The 22,557-nt window shown below is 35.9% G+C and overlaps 1 protein-coding gene across 2 annotated transcripts; it reads left to right on the plus strand.

The window, feature by feature from the left end:
- Positions 1 to 890: 890 nt before the first annotated feature.
- Positions 891 to 19,588, plus strand: LOC126702005 (uncharacterized). Of its 2 annotated transcripts, XM_050400544.1 has the most exons (12): positions 893 to 2,180; positions 3,068 to 3,202; positions 3,388 to 3,532; positions 4,429 to 4,731; positions 5,131 to 5,380; positions 8,507 to 8,673; positions 8,793 to 8,903; positions 9,275 to 9,326; positions 9,413 to 9,522; positions 9,612 to 9,740; positions 11,314 to 11,403; positions 18,822 to 19,588. In XM_050400544.1, the coding sequence occupies exons 1-12, from the start codon at positions 1,288 to 1,290 to the stop codon at positions 19,353 to 19,355; spliced, it is 2,919 nt and encodes a 972-aa protein (XP_050256501.1). In that variant the 5' UTR covers positions 893 to 1,287; the 3' UTR covers positions 19,356 to 19,588. The 2 variants fall into 2 exon arrangements, with proteins under 2 accessions (XP_050256502.1, XP_050256501.1); XM_050400545.1 differs by lacking the exon at positions 11,314 to 11,403 and having other exon boundaries at positions 891 to 2,180.
- Positions 19,589 to 22,557: the final 2,969 nt, after the last annotated feature.

Raw genomic sequence — 22,557 nt, forward strand, 5'->3', positions numbered from 1 at the left:
TTGGTAAAGGTTCTTCATATATATATATATATATATATATATATATATTTTTTTTTTTTTTTTTTTTGGTCCTGAGGGGATTACTTTACCCTACTAGGTTTGGTTTTTATTTTTTTATAGGAATTTATGTTACTTTTTTTAGGGGATTATGTTGCTACTTGGTTTCCCAATCAAACACAAACTCTAATAAAGTGTCTCAAAATCATTGATGGTGGATTTATAGTAAACTCTTTAATTAGTAACACTCACGCTAGCTACTTGGTTTGTTGATTAAAGTTTTTTTATTTTTTATTTATTTTAAAATACTTGGTTTAACCCTAATTCTTTTATTTTCTTAGGTTGATGTACGCACAAGTTTATTGGATTGCATTGAGGAGGCATTGACATGGAATATTAGATAAGTTCGGGTGAAATATTTTAAAAAAATTATTTAAAAAAAATTTCTTTTGTAATGGAAACTATATTTATCATTTGTATAATTCTATGTGAAAATTCAATTTACATTTTTTTTATAAGTATTAATTTACTACTTCATAAAAACTGTTACGTACCTTTTCTCGATTTTAGCTCTTTTAAACTTTTGTTATGGACGTGTAGTAAGTGGCTAACTTTTAGGATTAAAAAACTAAAATTTTGGATTAAACAAAAATTGATAACTGTTATTAAATTTTTTTATAAAAGAACAACAATACAAAAAAAAAAAAAAAGTTAGTTACAAAATTTTAAAATTTTCTTTTATTTACTTATGTTATGAATGTGTAGTAAGTGGCTAAATTTTAAGATTAGAAAACTACCCTGCAAATTATTAACTTTTTTCTTTTTTTCAAAAAAAAAAAAAAAAAAAAGAAGCTACTAAGCACGCATGAGCGAGGCTAATTTATTTTTAGATTTATACGAGGTGAGTGGAGGGAAGGAGTTAATTTTAACTTTTTTTTCCCTACCAAATCCCTTATCATTATCGCATTCGCACAACGCCTGAGAAAATTTTCAACGCTTTGGTTCAGAACAAGCACTACGCTACGGTTTGGTTTCAACTTTAAGAACAGTCAAACTAGGTTTTGGGGTTGTATCCAATGTGTTTACTTCTATTTCTAACATTTTGATCAAAGCCCATGCCATGTGTAAGAAGAATTATGTCTATGGAGGGTGCACTCCAGGTGCTCGATCAAATGCCTGTGCCTAATTTGGTTACTTTTTTCGTAGTGTAAGCCGAACCCATGACTATTCTTTGTCTTTAGTTCACAGATTTGGTTATAGTAGGCGGACGAATCATTCATCATTTATTGGATGGATTCTTCTTCTTGTACAAACAATACTAACACCAATAATAATAATAATAAGAAGAAGAAGAAGAAGAAGAGAGGCAGTTGTTATTGCATGATCTTGCCTCCTCATCCTCCTCCCAGTAAGAAAAACAAATCCGGAAAGGCAGCATTGCTTCATCTCAAACCTCTCATCTCCACATCTGAGTCTTCATCCCACTCTTCCATTTCCATCTCTCTTGAGCCAAATCGACCTTTCACCATTGGTCGCAGCACTCGCCACTGCAATTTAGTCTTTGATGACCGCCGTGTCAGCAACCAACATTGCTTCATTCTCTTCGATGCTTCCCTTCTTAAGCTCTATCTTCTTGACGGGTCTTCTTTGAATGGAGTTTTTGTCAATGGGGTTAGGATTGGAAAACCCGAGGAATTGTCTGCAGGCGATGAGGTTCTCCTTATTTGCGCCAAAAATCAGTGTCTTCGCATTGGTTTTATTATTCTAAGCATTGTTTTTGAGAATAATGTGGAAGAGGATATGCTTGTTGTACAAGCGTGCAGCAATAATCGAAAAATTAACAAAAGGATTGTCGCTTATAATCCCATAGTTGGAAGGGTAGACTCTCTTCTAACTCGCTGTAGAAACATATTACAGAGTCATGACCCCATTTTGCATTTATGTGGTGCTGCTATTTACAATGACAATACGACTGATATTTCATCATTGAATTCTTTGAGCAAAGACAACAATGCTCCTCATTTTGTTCCACCACCCGGGAAGAGTTTTTATTTGAATCGCCTTGAATTTATGCACCATACTCCATTGAGTCATAATCCTGTTGTTTCCTTGCTGGAACTTCTATACCCTGTGGAAAGCCTCTCACGATTGTTTATTGCGACATTTACAAGCGACATCTTATGGTATGATTACCCTTATCTTTCCATACTTTGCCTTTTCTTTTATTATATTATGTTGTCTAGTCAAGGCTCCCACCTCCTGAACTTTTTAATGTTTTGAAGATAGTGGGCTCAGAGTTTATTTCTGTTACAGATTTGGTGTTAGGCTTCTAATTGTGTCAATCAAAGTCCCAAACTTATGAGATTGTCTCAATATATAACTCCTATCCATATTTGTTTATCCATTTCCGTTATGTTGGGTTGTAACAAAGTATAGAAAAACTAGAAATTGATGATAAAATTTTATGTTTCACCTAGCTAATCAGTTTTGATTTTTTTTGGGTAATCACTTTCCCACTCCAAGTGAAGTTTTCTACTTTTCTCGGTTTAAACTTTAAACAGAGCCTTCTCTCTCTACCCTTTCTATTCAATGGCTAACAATTTGATTTCTGAACAAGCCCTAGGTGAAATACACAGCTTAATGAATGGTTTCCTACTTTCAATTGTTTAATTATTACCTAGACATAAATGAATAACGGAGATGGACAAAGACTTCGAATTGAAATGCTTTCTTAAATTTGGGACAAATTAAAAAAATTAAAAACCTAGGATTTAATCTAAAACAAGGTATAAACTCTATGCGTTTTTATGTATACAGTCCCTTTCTATTTCATGAGTGGTAATGAATTTCATTGAAGAAAGCGCAAATAGGGGGCGCAACCCTACTACACGGGATGTATATTGAACCTTTTTTTTTTTGGGTTTAAAATTTTAAATAATGCACCCATTCATTTTGGGTGTATATTGCTGTTAAGCTCCTTTTTTCTTTTGGTTTCCATTTTTATATTATGTGTTAACTCCTGTTGCTTTTCTGTTTATTGTTTTGAAGTCTAAGTAAGGTTTCATGATAGGTTTTTATCATATTGTGAGATTCCTTTCCATCTGCCAGTTACAATTGCATGCCATAACACTGAGAGATGCTGGAGTTCAGGCCCTGATAAAAGATCGTCTATTCCATACCCGGAATTTCCAAACTTAGTTGTAGTGTAAGTGTCATACTCTTGTTCTTCATTCTTTAAAGAGGAAATATGTGTGCTCAAATGCCAATGGGCTCCAGCTCAAGTGGTAAATCCATGGTTGGAGGGTGATTTCATGATTTTGGCAGCATGCCAAAGTGTATCTTTTATATTAATAATTTATACTTTTCTAATGTAGTCCATGGTTGTAATAGGTATCCCCCATTCCCTGAGGCTATAGCTTTTGGTAAAGACTGCAAGAAACAAGGCATTGCTTGCCATCATCCAAAATTGCTTGTTTTACAAAGACAAGATAGTATTCGTGTTATCATTACTTCTGCTAATTTAGTGGCAAACCAGGTGAATACTAAGCCAAGGATCTTTTAATTTATGTTTTATGACGTGTTTGTTGCATATTTTGCTAATAACTTTGTTATGTGAAACGAAAGACCGTACTATATGTCAAGTACTTTGTGGCTGCTTAACAAGTATGATACCGAATTTGAATGTCTCTGTGTATACTGTACACTTATTATTGAAATATTCCGGGTAGTTCAAGAGTTTTAATCTCTTGAATGTTTGCCTGAGTTTTTTATGAAGGATTTGTAAGCCATTATCTAACTCACTGGAAAGTTTAACTGGATTTGGTTGTGCCCTTTTTGTTTGATGCAATTATTTTGTATGTGTTTGCCTGATCTGGCAACCGATAGGACTATGTTAAGTATGTCTTGTAAGATTGTGGCCTTGATGGTCTCTATTTGATTGCTATATCAAATAAATTAAAAAGGGTCAACTGCACAAGCATCACCGTATGTTTTTAATTTTTGTGAGGAGCAAGAAAGGCCAGTGATGTAGAGGATAGGATTATCATATGTTTTAAATCATGCAACATTTTTTTTTGTTGTGTAATGCCCAAGTCTTTCAGGTTAATTCAAATGTTAACATGCAATGCATTAAAAGAAAAATTGGAAGACAAGAAACTGGAAGAAAATAATAATGGCTAAGCTCTAACGTTTTGCAATTGATATTTGCCATTTTTGTTTGCAGCGTGCTAGAAATTTCAATAGAATGTGTGGTTTCTTGCTTTCCAATTTGAAGGAAAGCCTTTGGTAATGGAGACTGATTTATATTTTTGCAGTTCTATTTTCTCATGTTAATTTTAGTTAGAGTTATCTTGGTAAAAACTGTTTTATTATTTATTTCTATATGTTTTATCTTTTGTATAGTGTCACTCATTGGTTGTTACGATTTTTCAGTGGAACAGAGTGACAAATACAGTTTGGTGGCAAGATTTCCCTCGCACAAGTTCACCTGACTATTCATCCCTTTTTAGCCATATTTATCATGGGGATACAAATAAAGATTCAAAACCTGACTTTGCTGCTCAGCTGGCTGGATTTATGGCGTCGCTTTTGACTGACGTACCCAGTCAGGCCCATTGGATTGTTGAGTTGACAAAGTATGACTTTGGAGGGGCTAAGGGACATCTAATTGCTTCAGTACCCGGGATTCATTCTGACAGAGTTCCCTCTATGATTGAAACCATGCAATTCTTACCTGTGAGTGTCGTCATTTGTGTTGTGCTTGTGTTTCTCAATTGTAAAAAGCTGATTTTATAATTGTTAAAATTTCCTTATCAGTTTAACTATACATGTATAATGTATTGATTTATTGGTTTGTTTGATTATAAGATTCTGACTTTTCTTGTATATGAGTGTCTTTTTGGAAGTTGAACATCAACCTCAATCCTGGATACCAATCAAGCTTTTCCAATATTTTTTCATTCTATTGTATTTAAATCATAAGTTTGTCACATTTTATTTCTAAATGTGCTGTGCATAGAAAGGATTTTTTTTTTTTTTTTTTTTTTCTCATAACTGGAAAGACTTGGCCACTGTGTGTGTTTGAAGGATGTCTGGTAAGATGGGTTTAATTGTGTCATTTGGCTCTCATGACAGGCTAATCAAGCATTTAGTGTGAAATTCCTTGGTTTAGTTGAAGCATCTGTTGTTGGTTTAAGTCACCTATTTCGAACTGCAGCAGACTCAAATGGTGCACAGCTTAAGAAACTGGCTGCTTCTCTGAGGAAATCTTGTGAAAAAGCATATGGGGTTTTGGAGATTCTTTTAATAAGAAACAAAAATGTGCCTGCAGATGCAAATGCTGTGAGCGTTTTTGTTCCTAATCCCAATGAGTTCTCAAAGGGAGGTAAGATGTACAATGCTTTATTAGGTACATGTCTACTATATAGTTTTATGCTACCGGATGGTAAATAGGAGAAGATGTGTGTTTTTGGGGTTTGGTTAGTTACGGATTTCATAAGGGAATTGTATTTGGCTGTGTTGAGTGCTTGAAAATTTTATTTTATTGGCTCTCAGTCTACCTAGATTTTGTTTCTTCTTTCTCTTCTTCTTCATGCTTGGTACTGATTTTTTCTGCCTGCAAAATATAGGTGGGAAGAGAGAGAGAGGGGGGGTGGGGGGGAGGAAGTGGTGCCTATGTGTGTTCTGTTTACCATGGCTTTCCCCTGTTGTTCTATGAAACTAATTTATAATGATTAAAAAAGGGTTCTCTGTTGCGTTTCTATCATGATTTTGGGTGTTTTCCCATTGCACAATAACAATAGGTGTATTGGATATAATAACTCAATATAATAGGCATATCACCAGTAGCCGTTGGGGGTCGCTGTAGGGGAGGTACATTAATAACTCGACTGCTAAATGCTTATCATTATCTTTATGGAGTAGGTATTTCTTGTGTATGGACTGCTCTCTGGTGGGGCTTAGTTGCAGTAGGCTTCGATTAGAAGATAATCTGGGATAAAGGTAAAAGGGCCTCTGAGGTGTTATGATTTCCATGCTGCCTAAGATTTAGGTGCTATTGTCCCCTTGAACGAGAATAACATTAGAAAGCACTTGCCTTTATCATGATTGAGGCTCTCACATGGAACTAAAGAGAAGCTGATGCAGGGCAACCAGAACAATTGAACAGTAAAATTAAAAGATAGGAAAATAAAGGAATATGATCTAGGAGTCAGCACCAAGGCCTGGCTTGGAGTCAACACCAAGCAGGAGAACTATTAGTAGTCAGTACCAAATAAACCAGAAGGCCATTTTTTTCATTTATCAAAATATCAACTTACTCCAAAAGGGGTACAATAGATTGGTTATATAGGGAGAACTAAACTCTAGTTCAAATTAGGAAACTCTAATTACCTTATTACAAAAATAACATTGCTTTCAAAAATTAAAATACTAATAGTGTAATAAACTACTAGGATTTCACATAAAAATACAATTGACTGGAAAACTTAGATAATACTCCCTATGTCCCAATTTGTTTGTCCTGTTTCAGAAATTTAATTTTTAAAGGGAACATCATTTATTGTTTTATCTGCTCTGTAAAAATGTATGAGTTTCCAAAACTACTCTTAAATAAATTTATCAAAAAAGGTTTTGGAAATAATGTAGAAGTATAATAGGAACATTAGTAAATTAATGATTTTTAATAACAGGACAATATTTTGGAACATCCCAAAATGGAATAAATGACAAAAATTGAGATGGAGGGAGTACTAAATTTAAATAATGGGAAAATTACAACTTAACCACTTGTGGTTGTTTAAAATTTAAGTTGTCTATCTGTGGTTTAAAATTTGGCACTTTGCCTACCTAAGGTCCATTCTGTTAGGGGTCCGCAACCCACTTTTGGACTTTCTCCGATAAAAGCATAAAAAATATAACAAAACCAAAGAAAACAAGATCAAAGAGTGGCTTTGTAAAAATTTAGAAACTTGCTCAAGAACTTCAATAGAACACAAAAATTATCCAATTGAACTATTCTAGCTGATGCTAACACTCTCTACAACAATTATACATATCCAAAACCTACTAACCTTTCATACAAATTAGAACAACAATACAACAGAACTAGCCAAACACAAAAAATAATCACTAATCAGAGATAATGGATGAAAAATTAGACAAAATCAGTGAAGAACAATGAAACATGAAACCTGAAACTCCAACCCCACCTCTCTATTCCTTCCTCCAACCCTCCATCTTTTCTCTTAACAAAACAACAAACCCACTAAAAAAATCCCAATACCTTTCTCTAAACAAAAACAACAAACCCACTTAAAAAATCCAAACTTTTTACATCATCTAATGATCTAGTCAAACGAAAACAAAAATAAGAAGTGAAAGTACCCAGCAATAGCATTGTGAACTGAACAAATGTGTGTTTTGTGCCCATCAAAATTAGAACACACTCAAATGGAACCCAAAAAATTCCAGGTGGTCCTTGTAGCAGATTATGCTCCAAATTCCTATTGATACTATCGAGGATGAGATGGTGAAGATACCACCTCAACATAACCCGATCTTCACGTTACACGCCTTCAACAACACAAATCTAACCTTCATGTTGTTTCCCCTTCTAATGCCAGATCGGAGAAAGAAAGCAGAGATAGAGAGGGAAAGCTTGAGGAAAGAATAGGAGCAAGGAGGCCCACCACGGGTTTGGGTCGGCATGGGAGAGATTGGGTTTTAACAGATGGGGGGAAGGGAATGCCACTGCTGTTGGTGGCAGTGGCAATAAGCAATGGAGAACAAGCCTTTTAGGCTTTCGGCCAGTCCTGTTTGGCTGTATGTAGGAGAGAAAGAGAGGGAGAGAAATATGGTTACCTTGTGAGAGAGAGATAAATATCTTGTTGGTACAAATTGATATGATAGAGAGATAAAATAAAACATCATCTTTACAAGCCCAAATTGCCAGTTTTTGTGTTCCATCGAAGTTCTTGAACCAATTTTTACAAAGAGCCACTCTTTGATCTTGTTTTCTTTGGTTTTGTTATGGTTTTTTTTTTGGTTCTGTTTTTGTTTTTGTTTTTAACGGAGAAAGTCTAGAAGCGGGTTATAGACCCCTAACGGAGCAGACCCTAGGTGGGCAAAATGCCAAATTTCAAACCACAGATAGACAACTTAAATTTCGGCCAAACCACAGATGTGTAAGTTGTAATTTGCCCTTAAATAAAAGTCTTCTTGTGTCTTCTCATCAGAAGCAGTTGCCTGAATAATTGGGCTCCCCCTTTGATGTGCAATAAAGCATTTTTGTTTTTGTTTTGGTTTTGTGGTAAATGTAATTTTATTTAAAATTTATCTAATTCTAGCGATTATGTGGAAGTGGAGCCATGGACGATCTTATCCTAGCTCAGGATAGTTTTTCTTGTTAGCATATTTGTCAGTACTGTTATCTTTATCTTTCTTCAATGTGTGTTTAAAATTATAATTATTCATGTTGTTAGCTAATCAATTTCTTTGTTTCTTGCACTAGATTGCATGCAGCTTGGCTTTCTGCCTAGAAATGTTGCAAAGTGGGTTTCTCCACTCTGGGATATTGGATTCTTCAGATTTTCTGGATATGTTTGTCCTAAAGAAGCCCTTGCAGCTGCTTTAGGCAGAAACAGTGTGAAAGTACAATTGATACTGCATGTGTCTCAGGCATGCTATTTCTGCTATTTATTGGACATTTTATTTGATATGCAACTTGCAGCTTTATATAAATGGTGGCATTTTCAGTTTTGAAGTATCTACAAAAGACAAGGTGTTGACTTGTGCAGGGGCCTCATTTTCAAGATATATCAAGAATGATGCAACCTGAACATGTGATTTCATTATGCTCTCTCATTGCTTCAGTTCAAAGGTGTTCAGGCTTATGGCGATTGCAGGAGGTAATGGTAAATTCTAGATGAGGTTTTTTTGGAATGAACAATGGGGGGCTTAGAAATCTTAGGAGGGCTGTGGATCTTCTCATTAATAGTTGACACAGAACATGTTTAAATTTTCTAGTGAGGCTTTGAAATAAATTGAAGGGTTGGTTTGAGACTTCAAAATGGTGGCAAGTATCTTTAAATTTGTAAATCCATTGTTTCAGACAATGGAGTTTTTAGATCTGGTGTCCTAAATAATTAAAACAACCCAAAGAATTTGCTTGATTAATAAGTTGGTTGCATCAATCAGTTCGGTTTGGTGAACCTCTATTCTGTTACATTATTTTCAGAAGACTTGATATATATCTTCTAATTTGCTTCATTTCTACTAGGTCTTAGGTCAATATAAATGGCCAGAATCATTAGAGTCTGATTTTATCTATGGTAAGTGTATTTTGCGCAATTTTAATTTTTATGCCAACGTTTTTAAAAATATTTCCTTTCTAACATTTTCTTCTTCTTTTTTTAAGGTGCATCCTCCATTGGGTCATCAATGAGTTCACAATTTCTAGCTGCATTCTCAGCAGCTTCTGGAAAGAGATCATTGCAATCCTTTGAGTCTGAAGAGTCCGATCCAGAGGTGACTTATTAACTTTTTTGATTTTCTATAAACATGCTTGAAAATTTGAAGATACATTGATTTTAGCTGTTCACTTGTACTCTTGATAGTGGGGCTGCTGGAGTGCTAGTCAAGAATCAAAATGTCCATCCATCAGGATCATTTTTCCCACAATTGAACGGGTGAAAAATGCATGTAATGGAATCTTGCCTTCAAAACGCGTTCTTTGCTTCTCAGAGGTATGGCAGCTCTCAATAGATTATTTATCTGATTTTCTTTTCGCTATCCTGTTTATAAGTTGAGTATTAAATGGGTGAGGTTATGGGTTCAAGGCCCACAAGATGCATGTATAACTTACCAAAAAATAAAAAAATAAATGGGCTATGTTGGGGTTGAATCCTGGTTGGTCAATAAGCTGGTCTTATGGCTGCATTTAAAGGCATTGGCAGCTACAAGTTGGATGGGATCCTAGGAAAAGAGAGGGAACGGGATATCATAGTTATCTTTATATTTCAAGCTTAATACTCCCATATACCTGAAAAAGCCTATATTAAAATTGCAAAAGATTCTCCTCCTTTTTGTTTATGCACCTATAAACTAATTTCCATATTGTCTAATCCATGATGATTAGTATAATCAACTGTTCATTTGATTGGAATATCCATAGTTATTAATTATATCTCGCACATGATACATTAGTATGTTACATATAAGTTTGTATGTAGAATTTTCCATATTTCTCATAAGACTGGCCATACAGCTTGTGTTCTAACATATAACTTACATTCATAATTCGATTATCTTTACCAATTTGTAAGAAAGAATACCATAATGTAATATTTTCCTGGCGTTTCTTAAAATCGCAAAAAAGAAGATAAATTTAATTAGGGGTCTCTTTTTATCTTTTACATTTGTTTCTCACTTTTATTGTCACTTAAATTTAATGCGAATTTATATGTTCTCTTATGTGGCTGATCGTGATTAGTCTGTTAAGGATCTAAAGTCTACCCCAAAGTTTTGGGATTAAGGCTTGGTTGTTGTTGTTGAGTAATTATTAGGTAAATTGAAATAGTAGACATGGTATTCCTCACCAATAAATACAAGCCAAATATAAGATTTGACCTTTTCATATTACTTCTTTAGTCCATGTCATATTTTTATATTCAAAATCATGCATTTATTTGAGTGGACTACCATGTTATTTCACTTCTAGAGTATCTAATAATTTTCCGTTGTTATATACATTGAGAGACTTTTGAATTGAGGGATAGATTCAGTTTTCAAAATGTTGAATTTTTAAACTTTTGGAACACAAAAATATGCTTAACACATCTTATATTTTGGAGTCTATTTTTTATTTTTAAATGAAGTATCTAAAAGTGCATATTAAAATACTTCTTCCTTCTCATTTTGTTTGTCCACCTTAAAAAATCCATGCTTTTAAGGGGCATCATTTAATGCATTGTCTTTGAATTAAAAAGTTATTAGTTTCCAAAATTGCCCATTTTATGTTAAACTTAAAGCAATGAAATATTAACTTTTCAAATAAAATAAACAGTATTACGGTAAATTAGGAAAGTGATGAAAACTGTATCTACTGGCTTTTGAAAGTAGACAATATTTTGGGACTTCTCGAAATTTAATAGTGAATGAATAATCTAGGATGGAGGGGGTATGAATACGATAGATGGTTGTGACCACCATTATATTTCAGGTTTGTAAACATATGTGAGCAGTCTATGTCTAGTGTCTTTCCTTTTAATCAGTCATACATTTTATCCTAAGTTTGTTTATTTGTAATTTTCTAAATAGAGAACATGGCAAAGGTTGAGGACTGCAAACATACTTCATGATGCTGTTCCTCATCCCCACGATAGAGTAGGACATCCAATGCATGTCAAGGTAAGAATATTTCCTCATTTTAAATGAATTGAATTTTTGTTTTATTGAAAATGTTATGAATTTGGTATCTGTTTTCCTTTTTCTTTTTTTAATCTTTTGATGTGGCATTATCATGAAAGTTGATGCTTTGAAGAGGTCAAGTTGAACAATAAATAAGTTTATGGTTGAGAGGATGTCTTATTCTCCAACTATTATTTGTATGAACCCTTAAACATTTATCAACATGGCTACTCTTATGAAATTAGATTGGGTAACTCAAAATAAGTCATGAGATGAATTAGGCAGCTGCTGGAAGAATGTGTGGCATAGAATGCTTGTTTTAGGAATGTAATATAGAACCTTTTAGCATTAATGCGTAATTAACTTTGAATATTCTGGAGCATAAAGCTTTGTGCCCTTTTTTCTTCATTGTAGCCATCAGTGGTAGAGCCAGCTAATTTTTTGGCAAGGGTGCCCCCCTGTGAAAATTCTAAAAATAAAAGGTTATATGTATGAAATCCTATATAGGGTGGGGGTTCTTCAAATCGCAAGGGGCCATTGCAACTGATAGCCCCAGAATCCTCTTCTTAAGTCTCATTTTTAGTGACTGTACAAGAGTAAGATGATTTAATCCTGGACCATGAGTTTTATAACTTGCTTCCTTTCTCTCTCCTTTTAAAAGTCCAACTTACCATATTCCTTTATTATTCCATGACAGCTAAGAATTTAAGACTGACTTTGCTTCTGCAAAAAATAAATGATGATGATCCTCTTCTCTAATGATTATCAGTCATCATTTGCTTATTCTTATGCTGAATCTCTCATGTACTTATTGGGATCTAGTTGTGTTCACCTGTCATTTTCTGTTGTAAGCTCTGGTTTCCTTGCAATCTTTATAATCTGATCATCATCATCTTTTATTTTTTTTATTTTATATATATATATATATATATGTACGTATGTATATATTCTTTTTTATATAATATGAAAAAAGTTTCATTAAATTGCAAACCAGATCAGATTCAAGCTGTGATGCAGCCAGCTTGATATGATTAAGAAGGATGTCTTAAGTATTTTTGCAGAATTACTGTTTATCCTGTATTGGGAAGTATTTTTGCAGAGTTACTAGTAAGTCTTAAATCTTAATGTGAGTCAAGAAAGCTTATCTGACCTTTTGGCTTCATGCTTTTGGAATTAGGGATTAGTTATTGTGCAAGCTGTCCTAGAGAATTCAGTGCTATAGAAGTTAGATCTGGCTAATGTAAAGCAATCTGTGCTGATTAATTTATCTCTATTTGAGAGAATTATTCTATAGCCCTACTTTGGATATGTGTCTTTTCATTTACTTCTATTTTCCTATTTCTTGCCCTTTATCAGTTCCAAGTTCCAACAGGTCTTTTGGGTACTGTGGATTGAATTATTTGGTATCAGAACCCGTGGGATTGACTAAGGTGTGATTTCTATGAAAATGGCTGGTTGAGGGCATGGTAGAAATCCTATAGAACAATCGACTGATCCCAATTCTGGTGCCTCTGATGTTGAACAGTTGAACAACCATTTCTGAGATTATCCTCATTTTGGCTGTACACCCTGGTATAAGCCTACTTGAAGCCATCCTCCACATTCTTCAATAAGATACAAAGAACATGCCCACTGAAGCCTCAATTTTGTCCAACACCCTTCTATCCCACATTAGCAGTATGTTCCCTTGCTGTATGCAAAGCTTGTACCGCCACCTAGTCTATAAAAGGGTTACCCAAAGGCTTCTAAGTTCTAAAAATATACTGCTCCATTTTATGAATCTTTTTCTGTTGTAAGCAAACTAAATTACATTTCTACTCCTTAATCACATTCTTCACCACTGCTCTCTTGTTGCGGTTGTTCAACCCTTGAAAGTTCCATATAATAATTCACAGCTTCATAAAGACAATTTTATTATGCATGCCCCCAGTTCTAAAAAACACTATTCACAGCACAATGGGCTGATGTCATCCTTTCATGCTAAATCGTCAAATGCACTCCCCAGAAACCATTCTAATAATTTGATCTCCCCAACTTCGCAACCAGACAATGGTGTGATTATTGAGGGGCTCGGTAATCGTGAGTGAAGCTTTCATCACCAAGCAGTACTCTAGGTTCAATTGCAAACCCAGAACCACCTTGGAGTTAATTGGGGTCTTGGTTGACCCAAGGCCTAGGTCAATTTCATGGTTCGGGGAAGGGATTGATCCACCAAGTGGACTGCCTGCTACTCTTTGGGTCTCCCTCACCACTGAGCTTTATCCCCTTGACTCTCCTTTGTTGAGATTTCGTTAGCCTGCTTGTCAATAGTCGACTCAACCTCATGTGTCATTCCCTCATTTTCCTCTGCCTTCATTGCTATCAACGAGCTTGTTTCCACAGTATCACTATTGGAACAAGCCAATATCCCCAATATATGCTCAAACACCAAGTTACCCAACAAAATGGTTAGTCCTTAAAATTTTGGGTCAGTTTTAGAATCCTTAGTTGCGTGTTTCGTTCCAGCAGGCTCACTTATTTTATTTGGGTTGGTCTGGTAAGCTAGATGCTTGCCTTCATGTTCAACTACTACCCATAATATATTTTTTTTAAAGAATTATATGCATGGATTCACAGTTTTTCTGGGGTTTAGAGGTTTGCAGTTGTACTTGTTTGCAGCAAACAGCCACTCTACTTTGTTTTTGCCCTTATGTTGGTAAAAGCGCAAAGCAATAGGCCTTTAACACCCTTTGCTTCTAAAGCAAAATGTATTTGCATAAGTGCATCTATGATGCACTTTTTGGAGCTTTTTCAACAACCGTGGAGCACACCCTTTTTTTTTTTTTTCTTTTTATATATATATATATATATATATATATATAAATATTTAAATAAAAAATCAGTTATTAGAGATTAGGGCTTGTTGCGATAGCTAGTGCCTTCCACCAAAAGTGACAAGTCGCAGTTTTGATAATAGGAATCAACCTCTCCAAACTAAATTGGGGGTAAAACTGTCTACCACGACCTATCTCAAACCCTGCAAAAGTGGGAGCTCTGTGCATTGGGTACGTCCTTTAAAAAAAAAAAAAACAAATCAGTTATTAAATGCAATCACGGGATCTTACTGGTATTAATATACACTCTTGATTTCTTGTACACTGATCAATTTTGTGTATGATATTATATACATAAAGATCACCCCGAACCTGTCCCACCACCACACAACACCATATGGAAAACTCCCAAGCCAATGACAAGGTTTCCCTTTTCCCGTTACGTCTCTCTCTCTCTCTCTCTCTCTCTCTCTCTCTCTCTCTCAATCCAGTGGTTAGTTTCTTTTTGTTTTTCAAAATTTTTCTTGGTCTTTGTAGTTAACCCCGAAATCCAAACCGCCCCATATTTTTTTCCTTCATCTTCCTAATTTCTCTTGAAACCCACTTTTTTAAATCTCCCTTCTCATCAAATAAGAAAATTACTCATTAAAAAACAAATATTTGTATCTTATCTATCAAATATCATGGTTGTGTATATTTTGTTAATCACAATAGAATTATATAAAATGCTATCTTTCAATTTTGTTGGATTAGTTGATCCTTCCCAATGGGATAAGAGAATTCTTATTATTTTGTTGCTTACTATTCTCTTTGCTTCTCTTAATTGAAGAAATAATTATTTGATTGTCGTATTGTCCAGTAATAATTGCGTCAAATTTACTAAATTATATATATATATATTTTTTTAAATTTGCACATTACTTCAATTAGGTTTGCATTTGCACTTAGCTCCTTGGCTCTAAGATGCATTTGCGCTTAAGTGTGGCCCACGGTTTTACCAACACTGCCATACCCCCCAAAGGAATGCCAACCTTTTTTGAACACTAACTACTTCCTCTGATCCAGCGGTAGGCTAATTCCAATGCCCATTCAAGGATAAAACTTGAAAATTTTGCAGAGGAATTACTTGCTGGGTCATATTTGATTCTATGGCCATAGCTTTCCAGCAATTTTCCATCTAGATGCCAATGGTCATGCCTGTTAAGGTTTTTCTAATGAATTAAGCAGAAAATGATGTGGGTCACTTCAAGGGGACCTGACCTCCATGGAAGAGAAGAGAGAAAGAGAGAGAGATAGAGAAAGTAACTGAATGAGTATCATTCATCAATGCCTATCTGTTACAAGTTTATGCCCCTTATACCCGTGGACCCTTCTAACTAAACCATGGTCCACTAACTACCTCCTTAACCACTCATCCCTTTATTAACCAATGTAACAATTATTAACCCATAGTAACTAACTATTAACCCATAGTAACTAACTATTTGTTACAACCAATACAAGCCCATCACACCCAATGATATAGACTCCTAACATTACCTCTCCCTTTTACAGCACCTTGCCCATAAGGTGAGGGAAAGAAAGTTGCAACTGATGTAGAGACTCCCAAGTTGCATCTTCAAGTGAGGCACCTAACCACTGCACCAACACTTTAGTTATGACTCTGGATCTCAAGGACTTACTCCTGGTCTGCAGAATTGCAACAGGTTCCGTATACAATTGCCCTGAATCATTTGCTGGAGGCAAGGTAGGTAAGGGTGTGACATGTTGGCCTAATTTCAACTTCAAACACGACACATGGAACACAGGGTGGAGCTTTGATTCTGGGGGCAGTTCCAACTTGTAAGACACAGTCCCTATTCTCTTCAGCACCTTAAATGGTCCAAAGTATCTTGGAGACAACTTCCACTTTCCTTTGTAAGCCAATGATTGCTGCCTGTAGGGTTGCAACCTGAGGAAAACCCAATCCCCTACTGCAAAGGACCTCTCTTGCCTATGTTCTGCTTGTGTCTTCATCCTGCCTTGAGCAGCAGCCAAATGATCCCTTAAGATGTTCAGAACATCCTGCCTCTGACTTAGCAAGGAATCTAGAGCAGCCACCCGAGTTGTGCCAGGAACATAACTGTGAAGCTTAGGGGGAGGAAAACCATACAAAGCCTCAAAAGGAGTTAGCTTCAAACTGGTGTGGAAGGAGGAGTTAAACTAGAATTCTGCCAAGGGTAACCAAGAAGCCCACTGATGAGGTCTATCACTGGTAAAAGCCCTCAAGTATTGTTCCAAGCATTTGTTTACTATCTCAGTCTGCCCATCTGTTTGAGGGTGATAGGTAGTGGACATTACTAGAACAGTGCCTTGTAGTTTAAATAGCTCTGACCAAAACAAAGAAGTAAAAGTTGCATCTCTGTCACTGACAATGGAAGAAGGCATTCCATGTAGTTTGAAGAGATGTTGCATGTAGAGAGAAGCAATTTTGGCTGCACTATAGGGATGTGAGACAGGAACGAAATGCACATACTTAGTTAATCTGTCCACCACCACCAAGATAACTTCAAACCCCATAGATTTAGTAAGGCCCTCCACAAAATCTAGGCTCACATCAGTCCAAGGGGTATTAGGAATAGACAATGGTTGAAGCAGGCCAGCTGGAGAAGAGGTATCAGATTTGATCGTCTGACAAGTATCACAATCTCTGATAAATTTCTTAAGGTCAGTCTTCATCCCTTTCCAATAAAAATCACTCTTTGCCCTTTGATAAGACTTTAAGAACCCCGAATGACCTGCTAAGGGACTGCTATGGACATGATGCAGAAATTGAACCTTAAGGGGGCAAGATGGACCAATGTAAAACCTTCCTTTGTAAAATAACAATCCATTCTGAAAAGTGAAACCCTTAGGTGGAGTCCCTGCCTGGACAGCAGCAATAAGTTGTTGGACAGATTCATCCAAAGAATAACTATCTTGCAGCACCTTCAACCAAGTAGGATCAGGGACTGTCAAAAGCATTAGGGAACTTGCTTTGGAATCAAAAATAGAAGCAGAAATAGAAGTAGACAGATCAAGAGCAGGTCCAAAAGTTCGTGATAAGGCATCTGCCACCCTATTATCACACCCTTTTTTATATTCCACCACAAAGGCATATCCCAAGAGTTTGGCAAGCCACTTTTGTTGAGATGGTGTAGCAATCCTCTGTTCCGACAAGAACTTAAGGCTTTGATGATCAGTCTTCACCACAAAAGGCCTACCCAACAAGTAAGACCTCCATTTTTTAACTGCAGAAGCTAAAGCCCTTAACTCAGTTTCATAAGTAGATAAATGAAGGTATTTATCTTTCAAAGCTTGACTGTGGAAAGCTATTGGTCTCTGATCCTGGATTAACACAGCTCCCAAACCCTTCCCTGAAGCGTCACACTCAATGATGAATGACCTAGAAAAATCTGGGAGAGCCAGCACAGGGGGCTGAGTCACAGCCTCCTTTAGCTTTGTAAAAGCTTCCAAGGCCTTATCATTCCAATGGAAGGAATCCTTTTTTAGGAGATCAGTCAAAGGTTTGGCAATTGCCCCATACCCCTTAATGAATTTCCTATAGTATCCAGTCAGCCCTAAAAGCCCTCTCAAAGCCTTGACAGAATCAGGTATAGGCCACTAAACCATAGCTGAAATCTTCTTGGAATCTGCCCTAACACCCTCCCCAGAGATGACATGACCCAAATATTCAACTTCAGTACATTATATTTTTTGAAATATAATGTAGTAAATTTAATAATTGATTTCAAATTTACTACATTATATTTCAAAAAATGCATGCTTTATTTCAATTAGGTGTGCGCTTGCAATTTGCCCCTAGGCTCCAGGATGCATTTGCACTTAGGTATGGCCTACACTTTTACCAACACTACGTCACTGCCATACTTGAATACTAATTAATTCATCTGATCTTGCATTACGCCAATTCTAGTGCCCATTAGAGATAAAACTTGACAATTTTGTGGAGGAATTACTTATCGAGTCATATATGTCAATAACTATAGTTTTCTAGCAATGCCATTTGGATGCAAATGGTCATGCCACTTGAAAATATGTTCACCATCCCCTACTTGAAGCTTCAAAAGCAGCCTTCTTTCCTCAAATGGAGTTTTTTTCCTCCAACCCCATGAGCTGTCATCTTTTTTTTTTTTTTGGTTGGTAAAATAATATTTCTTTATATACTTCATTCTGAAGTAATCCCTAATTCTGCTTCTGTGGCCGTGATTTCTTCATTCTCAATTTCCATCCTCATCATGTTGTCCTTTCTTTTTTATTTTATCTACATTTTAAATTTACAACATCAAATCAGGTGCAGAAAGGATTCAGTTTCTACTTACTGTTTTAATCAGTGTGTAAAGGAAGAATAACAAAGCATATGCATATCATACACTGTTGTCAGTGCAATTACATGAAGTACAGTAAGAATGCACCTCTTTGAGTTGCATCTTTAACTTGAAGTTTGCATTTGATCTTATGTTCAAGTATTGGTTCGATCCTCAAAATTGTGGTCACCTTTGTTGATATCATCTAATGCTTGTAGACATTGGTGTATATAAAAAGTAAATGCTAATGTGTAAGCAGGTGGCACGGAGACGCTTCCAGTCTAAGATGGATGCACCTTCATCTGGCTGGGTTTACTGTGGGTCACATAATTTCAGTGCAGCTGCTTGGGGACGACCAATTTCCAATTCAGGTAGTCAAGCCAATAGACTTGAGAAGGGCAACTCTTCTTTGGGTTTGAGGCTTCACATATGCAACTATGAACTTGGGATCATATTCATCTTTCCCCCAACAAAGACAAAGGGCGACACTGGCGAAAACTGTTCAAACTTGGATGATGTTGTTTTGCCTTATGTTGTGCCTGCTCCAAAATATGGTTTCAAAGATAGGCCAGCAACAATGCAGGCTATGAGGGAGGCATTAGCTGAACTTACTAAGCAAGAGAGAGAAAAATTTGCAGAAATAATTGCTACAGAAGAAATGGTGGAAGAGATCTTGGATGAAGAGGAGGCGGAAGCAATTGAGGAAACTAGTTATGTTGTAGAGGAGAAGGAAGATGAGAAGGTTTATGCGGAGCAGTTGTGGAGCCAAGTTGACTCATCACAGAGTTGCTGATGCTGAATAATTATTATTATTATTATTATTATTATTTATTTTTTATTTTATATAAGATAGAATTTCTATTCTAGCCTAATCTAAGTGTATATATGTATAAATCTCCTTCTTGGAAACTTGAATCCCGGCTCTTGTCCCCCACACTCCATAAGTATTTATATTTGTAGAGTGATCACCGCACCAAAGGTGCGCGGTGGCACCGAATAATTATTAAGGGAAAGAGTTTTGAGTCACTGTTGGGAGCATAATTCACTACTAATACTTAAGTTGCCAGTGATGTACGCATTATAGCTGTTTTTTTCCCGTATATATCCATCCATCTACATGTATTGTGACCTGTGAGAGTGGTATATATAATTTTTTTTTTTTTTTTTTTTAATGGTGGTACATACAAATATTAAAAATGTAACTCTTGCCCAATATGAAGTTCCACATACCTTCTTGTCTTTTCATATTCATTATTGTATACCCTGGTTATTGATGCACCTAGGGCTGTCCAACCCACCTAGCCACCCGCCTAACCCACCCGTACTCTACTGGCGTTCACCTGATCTGATTGCTTCGGTGGTCGACCGTGGGTCTCAAGCTCCAAAACCTTACGCCGGCAGGTTGGTTTCGAGTCTCCTCGTTCAAAACCCGTGAAACCTGACCCGTCCAAAGACATCAAATTTTGACGAATTCTCCAGCGATTTCGACGAGTTTTCAACTTGATTAGGCAAATTTCGGAGACCAAAACAATTAGATCTGGTGTAGATACACCAGATCCGGCGATTCTCGACACGATTTGGGGGACAAATCATCGGATTTGACGAAATCTTCACTGGATCTTGGCTGGATTGGGTGAGATCTCGCCGATTTTGGCCATTTTTCTGTGTTTTTCGTAGGGTTTCAGCCTCACCCAAAATAGATGCCATTCGTTGGCAAACCGACCAGCGAAACTCGACCCTCTTAACGGGTCGGTTGCGGGTTGAGAATCTACCCACCCGATCTCTTACGGGTTGGTTGCGGGTTAGGCGAAGGTGACGGCCCTAACGAACTCGTCAGCTTCGTTCACATGTCCATAAGCCCGAGCAACGGTAAGATAAGGTCGACAGCCCCATCTTAAAGCTGACAACATCACCTTTGGGGAGTCAAACACCTAAAGGTGATGACTGGAATGTGTAGACGAAGGTAAGAAGCTGACGGAAGGAAGCTGAAGGGAATAACAGAACCCTTGATGAATCTGACATGGCCTTACTTGGCTTACACACATAAGCATATAAGGAAATATCTTGCGCACCATGCTCAACCCTAATCAAGAGAGTCCTATAAGGAAAGAACTCTGCAAAATACGCAAATTAAAAAGAATCTCTTCTACAAGGAAACACCTTCTTAACCAAGGCGCGGATGTCAACCCTACACTACTATAAAAACCCCGAGACCCTCACAAACCAAGGTATGTATAATTTACCCTAACTCTAGCACTCTAAAGTTGTGAAAAATGTTAACTTGACCTTCGGAGGGTATTTGGCCGGCATCATACCGGTGCTCTCTGTTAGGTCTTCTCTTTTTGTTGTGCAGGTATTGTTTTGAGTGCGCAAGGACTGTGTGGCTCACTGGTGATGATGCAAAGTTGGAAAACCTTAAGTGGTGGGACATAAACCATGGCAGTCAAAAAGGCTGTAAGTGCATGGCTCAGTGTCTGGCAATGAATGCTAGTTCATTCACATTTAGTATACATTTATATATGTTTGGATGTAATTATATAAATGAATGAACGACTTATTTCATCATGGCAAGGTGAGAAACTTTTTTATTTATTTATTTTTAAATCTGATATATAAATTACGCTCCAACCTAATCTAAGTGTATATGTGTGTAATCCTCTCTTTTGTAAACTTGAACCCCACCTCTTTCCCCCAATCCCACAAGAATTTATACTTATTAGAGTACGCTAAGGATACGTTGTGACATGACAAATTTTAAATGAAAAGAAGATTAGGTCTTACAATTATTTACAAGACAAATTAGGACAAATTTTTTATCCAATCTAATTTGGAGGAAAGTTACCATAATCTACAATTTGATAACTTAATAGATTATCCTAGTATACTTGTAGTCATATAACCTTTAATTTTTTTTTTTTAATCACGTTTAGCCTATTTAATACTCACTTAGTACAATTTTTTTGGTCTTATTAGAAAATTTAACTTTTTAAAAGAACACCATTTAATACATTGTCTTTTACATAAAAGGTACAAATTTTCAAAATTATTCTCATTAATTTAAACTTTAGTGAAAGAGGGTATTGAATTTAACATAAAGTAAAGGGTATGTTAGGAAGTTTATATGTTTACTTTTCCAAGAGGATTTCATTTTGGGGCATCTCAAAATAGGATAAAGGTCTAACAATTTTTTTTTTTTTTTTTTTGATCCAAAAGGTCTAACAATTTAGAATAAGAGTAATTATATAACATGCTAAATAATTTAATGAATCATGTGATTTAGAGCCCATTTGGATAGGCTCTTCATAAAGCCTTGACATGCGTTTTAACCAAAACCTTGCTTCACGAAAGCAGCAAGGTTGTGTTTTTTAAATGGTAGTGTACACATAATTTTCGTAAAAGATAAATCACACGATCACAAAATAGTGTAACAAATTATCAACTTGTATTGATTTGTCTATATGTGAGTATAATCCTCTGTATAAATCTTTACAATGAAAGAGTACAATAAATTCCTCTAATTCAATCTCCAAGAAACTTTACGGTCCGAAGGGGCTATAAAGCTTGATCTTAAATCGTGCTTTGATGTCTCCAAGTTGAATGAATTTGATCGTGCTTGATTTGATGCGAGGGCTGTTGGCTTAATCTCGGATTGGATTAAAGGAGAATCTCCACTTTGATTTGAAGAAGTAGGAATAAACCTTGATGAACAATGAAATTCTTATGAACTTAGAGATGACACTCTATTTTTTGGCAAAGTGTTAGTAGGATTTTCTCTCTAAGTGTCTCCTTTTTCTTATATGAGAAGCCCTATTTATAGGCAACTTAATAGTATTTAATTTGGAATTTTCTCTCAGCATTTATTGAAAATTAATTATGAATTTAATTTGGTCTTTCATTTAATAAAAACTTTTTGTTCTTTTCTCCTGACATTGTCATATGGCTTTCTTCATTTGATGTCGTCACGTGGCTTGATTTCATTTGTTGATCATCCACAT

This window comes from Quercus robur, chromosome 10 (assembly GCF_932294415.1).
Source record: "Quercus robur chromosome 10, dhQueRobu3.1, whole genome shotgun sequence".
Taxonomy (NCBI): Eukaryota; Viridiplantae; Streptophyta; class Magnoliopsida; order Fagales; family Fagaceae; genus Quercus; species Quercus robur.